The 12,234-nt window shown below is 45.5% G+C and overlaps 1 protein-coding gene across 1 annotated transcript in view; it reads left to right on the forward strand.

Annotated features, from left to right (window-relative positions):
• The window catches only part of LOC109883707 (phosphatidate cytidylyltransferase 1), a 54,385-nt gene extending 42,909 nt beyond the window's left edge, over positions 1-11,476 (forward strand). The window contains exons 8-14 of the mRNA XM_031829584.1: positions 1,464-1,546; positions 3,686-3,773; positions 5,193-5,261; positions 5,378-5,530; positions 6,361-6,480; positions 7,050-7,153; positions 10,106-11,476. Coding sequence (XP_031685444.1) covers positions 1,464-1,546; positions 3,686-3,773; positions 5,193-5,261; positions 5,378-5,530; positions 6,361-6,480; positions 7,050-7,153; positions 10,106-10,232 — 744 coding nt within the window. The 3' untranslated portion in view covers positions 10,233-11,476. The remainder of the gene's footprint in view (positions 1-1,463; positions 1,547-3,685; positions 3,774-5,192; positions 5,262-5,377; positions 5,531-6,360; positions 6,481-7,049; positions 7,154-10,105) is intronic.
• Positions 11,477-12,234: the final 758 nt, after the last annotated feature.

The following is a 12,234-nucleotide window of genomic DNA, read 5'->3' on the forward strand; positions in this document are numbered from 1 at the left end:
GTAGAAACAGCTGTACTATACTAGGTCTGGCCCAAGAGAACATTCTAGATTGCAGCCAGTAGAACCAGCTGTACTCTACTAGGTCTGGCCCAAGAGAACATTCTAGATTACAGCCAGTAGAAACAGCTGTACTATACTAGGTCTGGCCCAAGAGAACATTCTAGATTACAGCCAGTAGAACCAGCTGTACTCTACTAGGTCTGGCCCAAGAGAACATTCTAGATTACAGCCAGTAGAACCAGCTGTACTCTACTAGGTCTGGCCCAAGAGAACATTCTAGATTACAGCCAGTAGAACCAGCTGTACTCTACTAGGTCTGGCCCAAGAGAACATTCTAGATTACAGCCAGTAGAAACAGCTGTACTCTACTAGGTCTGGCCCAAGAGAACGTTCTAAATTATAGCCAGTAGAACCAGCTGTACTATACTAGGTCTGGCCCAAGAGAACATTCTAGATTACAGCCAGTAGAAACAGCTGTACTCTACTAGGTCTGGCCCAAGAGAACATTCTAGATTACAGCCAGTAGAACCAGCTGTACTCTACTAGGTCTGGCCCAAGAGAACGTTCTAAATTATAGCCAGTAGAACCAGCTGTACTATACTAGGTCTGGCCCAAGAGAACATTCTAGATTACAGCCAGTAGAACCAGCTGTACTATACTAGGTCTGGCCCAAGAGAACATTCTAGATTACAGCCAGTAGAACCAGCTGTACTCTACTAGGTCTGGCCCAAGAGAACATTCTAGATTACAGCCAGTAGAACCAGCTGTACTCTACTAGGTCTGGCCCAAGAGAACATTCTAGATTACAGCCAGTAGAACCAGCTGTACTATACTAGGTCTGGCCCAAGAGAACATTCTAGATTACAGCCAGTAGAACCAGCTGTACTATACTAGGTCTGGCCCAAGAGAACATTCTAGATTACAGCCAGTAGAACCAGCTGTACTCTACTAGGTCTGGCCCAAGAGAACATTCTAGATTACAGCCAGTAGAACCAGCTGTACTCTACTAGGTCTGGCCCAAGAGAACATTCTAGATTACAGCCAGTAGAACCAGCTGTACTATACTAGGTCTGGCCCAAGAGAACATTCTAGATTACAGCCAGTAGAACCAGCTGTACTATACTAGGTCTGGCCCAAGAGAACATTCTAGATTACAGCATAGCTTGTTTTTCTCCCCTCACACACACCTCCACAAATATGTTGTATTTTAATGTCTCCATCCATCACCTCTGTGTCTTTTTATCGTAAAGGATCAGCTATGTGTTATATTGACAGTACGTCTCACACACACACACACACACACACATTGCTAGCCTGCTTTGTAAAAGGCATCTTCATCCGCCTACCATTGTGTCATTGATGTGGTAGATGTCAGTAGTAGTGGACTGACTATACTTCTCTCTGTGCTCAATCCATGTTCCCCACCACTAACGTGTGTGTGTGTGTGTGGTTTGCCCCTCCAGTTTGCGTGGACCCATGTAACCCTCCTGATCGTGGTTACACAGTCTCACCTAGTCATTCAGAACCTGTTTGAAGGAATGATCTGGTAAGAAACACACCCCGCACACAGGGCTCTACAATGCGACCCGTTTACTCACAAAATATTTTGCTGTGCGACCTGACATTTTTATTTAGGAGCCCCAGATTCTAACTTTATTACGACAAATATTTGTCATTGTGCGCCTACATTTTCCAACTTAGGTCACATGCTCCTTGTAAAAAAGGTCAGCGTAGAGCCTTGACAAAGCATCAGTGTTTCTGGTCACAAAGAAACGTTGCGCCCAGACAGACCCGGGCCCATTTCCACAAGGAAACGTCATGCCCGGACAGACCAGGGCCCGTATCCACAAGGAAACGTCTCGCCCAGACAGACCAGGGCCCGTATCCACAAGGAAACGTCTCGCCCAGACAGACCAGGGCCCGTATCCACAAGGAAACGTCTCGCCCAGACAGACCAGGGCCCGTATCCACACAGAAACGTCGTGCCCAGACAGACCAGGGCCCGTATCCACACAGAAACGTCGTGCCCAGACAGACCAGGGCCCATATCCACAAGGAAACGTCTCGCCCAGACAGACCCGGGCCCGTATCCACAAAGAAACGTCTCGCCCAGACAGACCTGGGCCCGTATACACAAGGAAATGTCTCGCCCAGACAGACCCGGGCCCGTATCCACAAAGAAACGTTGCGCCCAGACAGACCCGGGCCCGTATCCACAAGTATATCCGCAAGATATGGTGCGGTAGAGCGGTAGACTACCAGGTATGGTGCGGTAGACTACCAGGTATGGTGCGGTAGACTACCAGGTATGGTGCGGTAGACTACCAGGTATGGTGCGGTAGACTACCAGGTATGGTGCGGTAGAGCGGTAGACTATCGGGTATGGTGCGGTAGAGCGGTAGACTACCGGGTATGGTGCGGTAGAGCGGTAGACTACCGGGTATGGTGCGGTAGAGCGGTAGACTACCGGGTATGGTGCGGTAGACTACCAGGTATGGTGCGGTAGACTACCGGGTATGGTGCGGTAGACTACCGGGTATGGTGCGGTAGAGCGGTAGACTACCGGGTATGGTGCGGTAGACTACCAGGTATGGAGCGGTAGACTACCGGGTATGGTGTGGGAGAGCGGTAGACTACCAGGTATGGAGCGGTAGACTACCGGGTATGGTGCGGTAGACTACCGGGTATGGTGCGGTAGACTACCGGGTATGGTGCGGTAGACTACCGGGTATGGTGCGGTAGACTACCGGGTATGGTGCGGTAGACTACCGGGTATGGTGCGGTAGACTACCGGGTATGGTGCGGTAGACTACCGGGTATGGTGCGGTAGAGCGGTAGACTACCGGGTATGGTGCGGTAGAGCGGTAGACTACCGGGTATGGTGCGGGAGAGCGGTAGACTACCAGGTATGGAGCGGTAGACTACCGGGTATGGAGCGGTAGACTACCGGGTATGGAGCGGTAGACTACCGGGTATGGAGCGGTAGACTACCGGGTATGGTGCGGTAGACTACCGGGTATGGTGCGGTAGACTACCGGGTATGGTGCGGTAGACTACCGGGTATGGTGCGGTAGACTACCGGGTATGGTGCGGTAGACTACCGAGTATGGTGCGGTAGACTACCGAGTATGGTGCGGTAGAGCGGTAGACTACCAGGTATGGTGCGGTAGACTACCAGGTATGTTACGGTAGAGCGGTAGACTACCAGGTATTGTGCGGTAGGGCGGTAGACTACCAGGTATGTTACGGTAGAGCGGTAGACTACCAGGTATTGTGCGGTAGGGCGGTAGACTACCAGGTATGTTACGGTAGAGCGGTAGACTACCAGGTATTGTGCGGTAGGGCGGTAGACTACCAGGTATTGTGCGGTAGGGCGGTAGTCTACCAGGTATTGTGCGGTAGAGCGGTAGACTACCAGGTATGGTGCGGTAGACTACCAGGTATTGTGCGGTAGAGCGGTAGACTACCAGGTATTGTGCGGTAGAGCGGTAGACTACCAGGTATGGTGCGGTAGACTACCAGGTATGTTACGGTAGAGCGGTAGACTACCAGGTATTGTGCGGTAGGGCGGTAGTCTACCGGGTATGTTACGGTATATTGAATCTGTATGTAAGCGGTGTCTATAACCGGTAAACAGTTTTTTCAAATCTTTGACAATGTTTACATCTTGAATGTTGTTTTCCAGGTTCATCGTCCCCATCTCCATAGTGATATGCAATGACATCATGGCCTACCTGTTTGGTTTCTTCTTTGGCAGAACGCCACTCATTAAGGTACACTTATACTATATATATATTATAAACTGGGTGGTTTGAGCACTGAATGCTGATTGGCTGACAGCCGTTGGTATATCAGACCCTATACCACGGGTGTGACAGAGCATTTCCTTGTACTGCTGTGATTAGGTTGGTAGCCAGTTTACAATAGCAATAAGGCATCTGGGGACTTTGTGGTATATGGCCAATATATCAGGGCTGATGGCTGTATCCAGGGACTCCGTGTTGCGTCGTGCCAAGAACAGCCCTTAGCTGTGGTATATTGGCCATATAATACCACAAAGCCCCGAGATTCCCTATTTTTTAAATATATGACGTGTTTGTACCAGGGTTACTGTGGGCCCAATTCCACCCTAATCCCAGTCCTTCCACGAAGAGAAGAGGAGCTCCTAAAACCAAGAAGAAGAATACTTTATTGGACATTCTTGCAATGAGTCTTTTTTTGCTTAAACCCCTCCACACACGCACGCACACACACGCGCACGCACGCACGCACACACGCACACACACATATACACACACAATGAGAAACAGACAGAGATTCTCAGTATGGCTGTAGGACAGATAGATGACCTTCTTTCCCAGTGAAGATGAGTCACATGTGGCTTAGGGTTGGCACACTGAGGTAAGGCCAGGACAGGCTGGATACTGTCATCCCCTGTGTGAAACACTATGTCATCCCCTGTGTGAAACGCTATGTCATCCCCTGTGTGAAACGCTATGTCATCCCCCGTGTGAAACGCTATGTCATCCCCTGTGTGAAACGCTATGTCATCCCCTGTGTGAAACGCTATGTCATCCCCTGTGTGAAACGCTATGTCATCCCCTGTGTGAAACGCTATGTCATCCCCCGTGTGAAACGCTATGTCATCCCCCGTGTGAAACGCTATGTCATCCCCCGTGTGAAACGCTATGTCATCCCCCGTGTGAAACGCTATGTCATCCCCCGTGTGAAACGCTATGTCATCCCCCGTGTGAAACGCTATGTCATCCCCCGTGTGAAACGCTATGTCATCCCCCGTGTGAAACGCTATGTCATCCCCCGTGTGAAACGCTATGTCATCCCCCGTGTGAAACGCTATGTCATCCCCCGTGTGAAACGCTATGTCATCCCCCGTGTGAAACGCTATGTCATCCCCCGTGTGAAACGCTATGTCATCCCCCGTGTGAAACGCTATGTCATCCCCCGTGTGAAACGCTATGTCATCCCTGTGTGACGTGCCATGTCATTCCCTGTGAGAAACGCTGTTATTGTGTCTGTCTCCACTCAACTCTCAATTCAGTTTCTATACTCCCAGTTCAAGAAGTGGAATTGCAATGAAAAATATATTTCATGAATTTTAAAATACATAGAGAGAAATAATTGGGCCTAACACGTTCCAAATTAAATGTATATATTTTTTTATTTTCTTACAGCTGTCTCCTAAGAAGACGTGGGAGGGGTTTATAGGAGGCTTCTTCGGGACCCTGGTCTGTGGCTTCGTAGTGAGTACTACAGCGCAGTCAAGTTACGATGATAGTGGTCGTACCTTTTTACCTTTTTAGAGCATGGAAATAAAGTGGCCATCCTCATTGATGATCCTCTGCTGTGTTTCTCCTAGCTGGCCTACCTGCTAGCTCAGTTCCAGTACTTTGTATGTCCTGTGGAGTACAACAGCGAGACCAACCGTTTCACCGCGGACTGTGAACCCTCTGACATCTTTGTGATGCAACAGTACACATTTCCCTTCGCTGTCCAGAACATCCTCACATGGGTAAGGAAATTCCTGAAACGTTCCTAGAAATTCCCAGTTGAAGAATTCAAAATATGGTTTCATGTGCTCCTAGATGGCTTAGACATTAATAGGCAGACTGGTCTGTTACTGGTCTGGTGAGGATGCGAGACCGAGAGAGAGTCTGTTACTGGTCTGATGAGGATGAGAGACCGAGAGAGAGAGAGAGAGAGAGAGAGAGTCTGTTACTGGTCTGTTGAGGATGGGAGACCGAGAGAGGGAGCCTGTTACTGGTCTGGTGAGGATGCGAGAGAGAGAGTCTGTTACTGGTCTGGTGAGGATGGGAGGCCGAGAGAGGGAGTCTGTTACTGGTCTGGTGAGGATGCGAGAGAGAGATTCTGTTACTGGTCTGGTGAGGATGGGAGACCGAGAGAGAGTCTGTTACTGGTCTGATGAGGACGAGAGACCGAGAGAGAGAGAGAGTCTGTTACTGGTCTGGTGAGGATGTGATAGAGAGAGTCTGTTACTGGTCTGGTGAGGATGCGAGAGAGAGAGTCTATTACTGGCCTGGTGAGGATGGGAGGCCAAGAGAGGGAGTCTGTTACTGGTCTGGTGAGGATGGGAGAGAGAGAGTCTGTTACTGGTCTGGTGAGAATGTGTGAGAGAGAGAGAGAGTCTGTTACTGGTCTGGTGAGGATGGGAGACAGGGAGAGAGAGTGTTGTCGTGTGTTCTAAACATGGTCAATACTGAGTTGTATTTACTACGTTGTTCAGGACATTTACTAATTAGCTGATGCCCAATACATAGTGGTACTTGTTTTAGTGAGTCCAATCGGAAACCCTAAACAACGTGTGTGTGTCCGTCTCTACAGAAAACGGTGAACCTGTACCCGTATCAGATCCACAGTGTGGTGCTCTCCACCTTCGCCTCTCTGATTGGTCCCTTTGGAGGATTCTTCGCCAGCGGCTTCAAGCGAGCGTTCCAGATCAAAGTGAGAGAACACACACAGGCTGGCGTAAAGTGATCTCCATGGATACCTTAAAGACACAATCTGTGATTTCTCTGTAATAACTTATCTATCTCTCGCTCTCGCTCGCTCTCAGTACCTTCTCTGTAATAACTTACAGTGGAGCAAAAAAGTATTTAGTCAGCCACCAATTGTGCAAGTTCTCCCACTTAAAAGGATGAGAGAGGCCTGTAATTTTCATCATAGGTACACTTCAACTATGACAGACAAAATTAGGAAAAAAATCCAGAAAATCACATTGTAGGATTTTTTATTAATTTATTTGCAAAATATGGTGGAAAATAAGTATTTGGTCACCTACAAACAACCAAGATTTCTGGCTCTCACAGACCTGTAACTTCTTCTTTAAGAGGCTCCTCTGTCTTCCACTCGTTACCTGTATTAATGGCACCTGTTTGAACTTGTTATCAGTATAAAAGACTCCTGTCCACAACCTCAAACAGTCACACTCCAAACTCCACTAGAAACATATCTATCTCTCGCTCGCTCTCAGGTCCTTCTCTGTAATAACTTCTCTCTCTCTCTCCCGTCAGGACTTTGCAGACACCATCCCTGGTCACGGGGGCATCATGGATCGCTTCGACTGTCAGTATCTGATGGCTACATTCACTCACGTTTACATAGCCAGCTTCATCAGGTAAGCTTCGTCACTTTAAAGTAGCCAGCTTCATCAGGTAGGGGTCATCACTTTAACCTAGCCAGCTTCATCAGGTAAAGGTAATCACATTCACCTAGCCAGCATCATCAGGTAAGGGTCGTCACATTCACCTAGCCAGCTTCATCAGGTAAGGGTCGTCACATTCACCTAGCCAGCATCATCAGGTAAGGGTCGTCACATTCACCTAGCCAGCATCATCAGGGAAGGATCGTCACATTCACCTAGCCAGCATCATCAGGGAAGGGTCGTCACATTCACCTAGCCAGCATCATCAGGGAAGGGTCGTCACATTCACCTAGCCAGCATCATCAGGGAAGGGTCGTCACATTCACCTAGCCAGCATCATCAGGTAAGGGTTGTCACATTCACCTAGCCAGCATCATCAGGTAAGGGTCGTCACATTCACCTAGCCAGGAGGATTCCCTCGCAGCTTATAATGCAAGTCGTGGTGATATAGGCTCTGCTCCTTCAGGGTAGATCACTGCTAAAGCAAAGCATGAATATAAAATATTTTACAGACAGTGACCCATACCAATCCCCCAAAACACCAGAACCTTATGCCAGGTGACTGTGTAGCTATGCCAGAGCACTGTTTGGATACAGTTGAAGTCAGAAGTTTACATACACCTTTGCCAAATACATTTAAACTCCGTTTTTCACAATTACTGACATTTAATCCTAGTACAAATTCCCTGTCTTCGGTCATTTAGGATCACCACTTTATTTTAAGAATGTGAAATGTCAGAATAATAGTAGAGAGAGTGATTTATTGAGTCAGGTTTGTAGGCCTCCTTGCTTGCACACGCCTTTTCAGTTCTGCCCACAAATTTTCTATGGGATTGAGGTCAGGGCTTTGTTATGGCCAGTCCAATACCTTGACTTTGTTGTCCTTAAGACATTTTGCCACAACTTTGGAAGTATGCTTGGGGTCATTGTCCATTTGGAAGACCCATTTGCGACCAAGCTGATGTCTTGAGATGTTGCTTCAATATATCCACATAATCTTCCTCCCTCATGATGCCATCTATTTTGTGAAGTGCACCAGTCCCTCCTGCAGCAAAGCACCCCCACAACAGGAACAGGATGTTGCCACCCCGGTGCTTCACGGTTGGGATGGTGTTCTTCGGCTTGCAAGCTCCCCCCTTTTCCTCCAAACATAACGATGGTCATTATGGCCAAACAGTTCTATTTTTGTTTCATCAGACCAGAGGACATTTCTCCAAAATGTACGATCTTTGTCCCCATGTGCAAACCGTAGTCTGGCTATTTTATGGCGGTTTTTGAGCAGTGGCTTCTTCCTTGCTAAGCAACCTTTCAGGTTATGTCGATATTGGACTCATTTAACTGTGGATATAGATACTTTTGTACATGTTTCCTCCAGCATCTTCACAAGGTCTTTTGCTGTTGTTCTGGGATTGATTTGCACTTTTCTCACCAAAGTACATTAATCTCTAGGAAACAGAACGCGTCTCCTTCCTGAGCAGTATGACGGCTGGTCCCATGGTGTTTATACTTGCGTACTGTTTGTACAGATGAACATGGTACCTTCAGGCGTTTGGAAATTGCTCCCAAGGATGAACCAGACTTGTGGAGGTCTACAAATCTTTTCTGAGGTCTTGGCTGATTTCTTTTGATTTTCCCGTGATGTCAAGCAAAGAGGCACGGAGTTTGAAGGTAGGCCTTGAAATACATCCACAGGTACACCTCCAATTGACTCAAAGTATGTCAATTAGCCTCTAAAGCCATGACATAATTTTCTGGAATTATCCAAGCTGTTTAAAGGCACAGTCAACTTAGTGTATGTAAACTTCTGACCCACTGGAATTGTGATACAGTGAATTATAAGTTAAATAATCTGTCTGTAAACAATTGTTGGAAAAATGACTTGTGTCATGCACAAAGTAGATGTCCTAACCCAATTTTAACCACGTTTTCTGTACTATTAACTACAATGACCATAATCCTTTGCACGCCTGCTACATAAGGAACAGAATAATGCACAATCAAGAGGGGATACATAGAGACAAATTGCTTTGAGGTATCGCTACCTGAAAATACGTGATCTAAGTGATTTGATAGTTGGCATTCAGCAGTCATAAAAGTATACCTTATTTACTGTGAAGAACTACTAAAATAGTGATTTTTGTCAGACAGCAGCTCTATAGAGATGAGATGATGACTTGGAATGAAATAATAAAGTCATCAAATAAAACACATGTAATATACGCCATAATATAACAGTGTGGCAGGGTAGCCTAGTGGTTAGAGCGTTGGACTAGTAACCGGAAGGTTGCAAGTTCAAATCCCCGAACTGACAAGGTACAAATCTGTCGTTCTGCCCCTGAACAGGCAGTTAAACCCACTGTTCCTAGGCCCTCATTGAAAATAAGAATTAGTTTTTTAACTGACTTGCCTAGTTAAATAAATAAAAAATAACTGAAATATTGCATTAAAGTAATGTTAATAAGCAGTGATAGGTCAGTCACTATACCATGATGGGACTTTTATTTTATTCTGTGTTACAGCATTCGATGTTTGCCAAAAATGATTGAAATATAAATTGTGATTCTTAAAAATAAAAAAATAACTGAAACCAAACTGACTTCAAAAAGCATTAATGACATGTTATGTCTGTGTTCCAGAGGTCCCAACCCTAGCAGCTGTTTATAATATAATATGTTAATGTTATGTCTGTGTTCCAGGGGTCCCAGCAGCTGTTTATATTATAATATGTTAATGTTATGTTAATGTTATGTTAATGTTATGTCTGTGTTCCAGGGGTCCCAACCCCAGCAGCTGTTTATATTATAATATGTTAATGTTATGTTAATGTTATGTCTGTGTTCCAGGGGTCCCAACCCCAGCAGCTGTTTATATTATAATATGTTAATGTTATGTTAATGTTATGTTAATGTTATGTCTGTGTTCCAGGGGTCCCAACCCCAGCAAGGTGTTACAGCAGCTGTTGGTCCTGCAGCCAGAGCAGCAGCTCAGTATCTTCAACGCCATGAGAGACCGCCTGAGAGACAGGGGAATACTGCCCCCTGCTGCCATGTAGTACACACACACACACAGAGAGAGAGAGTGTGTGCGAGAGAAATTGTATTTTGGCTGCTTGTGTGTTACTAGATTTACACATCTAGTTTTTCTGGATCTATGTCAAGTAATGCGAGAGGGAAAAAAATGGCACAGCAGCCATTTTGGGACGGGGTGTAGATGAGCACACACAGGGCAATCATCTTTTTTGGGTGATTTCTACCTTTCTTCCAGAAACTTCTGCTCAGCGACTGTTTTTGTTTTTCTTGTTCTTTTAACCAGTCCTCATTACTGTGAACTAAGGTGTTGCTCCCAGCAACAAGAAGTTAGCTTTTACAAATAACAACAATACCTTCGCGACTTTACATGTACCACTGGGACCTGCACGAGCACCTGCACCAACAAACTACAGTAAGCCAATGTAATGCTACCATGCTAACTAGCGGCAGCAACATTTTAAAGACTAGAGGCTGCGTTGCTCTGAAGAAACAACATCGATCCTAGTTAAGAACGCATATGGTTTGTATCATAGCGTACTGTAGGGGACAGTAACTGGCGGTCACCCTGTGGATGGATGGAGATTATTACAGTGATTTTATCCGAACTGAAGGAAGACACAGCGCAAATCTTACAGAACCAGGATACTAGCTTAACCTGGGTTGGTGTTGGCTTGGAGCAACAGCAGGGTCTTATTCACTAGACACCAAACTGAAGAAAACGGACCGGAACAAGGAGGTACTGACCTGAATTTGTCCAATTAGAAACGTCTGTTTTCTGTTGCATAATGTTTTGCTAACGTGTGCACTAATTAACGTTTTTGGGCGCTGCCCTAATATGTTGAAGATACTAAAACACACTTGACTTGGGCATGGTGTTTATTTAATAATAGTATGTATCTGTCTATATCAGAGATGATGGTCTTCACGTCAACATGACGTATACGACAATAATACGATCTAAAACGTTTAAGCACGTTCCTAAATCCTATCGTTAATTTACAACTGAAATAAGCTGTTTTTCTTCTGAAGTAGTTTTAGTTTCTAGATTGACCTACTGTTAGGTATTGGAACTAAGCTGTTTTTCTTCTGAAGTAGTTTTAGTTTCTAGATTGACCTACTGTTAGGTATTGGAACTTCACCTCACGCTATAATACACACTACCATTCCAAAGTTTTTCTTTATATTTACTATTTTCTACATTGTAGAATAATAATGAAGACATCAAAACTATGGAATAACACAGTAATCAAAAATGTGTTAAACAAATCAAAATATTATTTATATTTGAGATTCTTCAAAGTAGCCACCCAGTGCCTTGATGACAGCTTTGCACACTTGGCATTCTCTCAACCAGCTTCATGAGGTAGTCACCTGGAATGAATTTCAATTAACAGGTGTGCCTTGTTAAAAGTTAATTTGTGGAATTACTTTCCTTAATGCATTTTAGCCAATCAGTTGTGTTGTGACAAGGTAGGAGTGGTATACAGAAGATAGCCCTATTTGGTAAAAGACAAAGTCCATATTATGGCAAGAACAGCTCAAATAAGCAAAGAGAAACAACAGTCCATAATTACTTTAAGACATGAAGGTCAGTCAATCTGGAACATTTCGAGAACTTTGAAAGTTTCTTCAAGTGCAGTCAACTGTTCAGAGGAGACGGAGTGAATCAGACCTTCATGGTCGAATTTCTGCAACAACAAAAAAACACACTACGAAAGGACACCGATAAGAAGAAGAGACTTGCTTGGGCCAAGAAACACGAGCATTAGACCACATTAGACCAGTGGAAATCTGTCCTTTGGTCTGATGAGTCCAAATTTGAGGTTTTTGGTTCCAACCACCGTGTCTTTGTGAGACGCAGAGTAGGTGAACGGATGATCTCTGCATGTGTGGTTCTCACCGTGAAGCATGGAGGAGGTGGTGTGATGGTGCTTTTGCTGGTGACAGTCTGTGATTTACTTAGAATTCAAGGCACACTTAACCACCATGGCTACCACTGCATTCTCCAGTGAAACGCCATCCCAT

This window comes from Oncorhynchus kisutch, linkage group LG8 (genome assembly GCF_002021735.2).
Source record: "Oncorhynchus kisutch isolate 150728-3 linkage group LG8, Okis_V2, whole genome shotgun sequence".
Classification (NCBI taxonomy): Eukaryota; Metazoa; Chordata; class Actinopteri; order Salmoniformes; family Salmonidae; genus Oncorhynchus; species Oncorhynchus kisutch.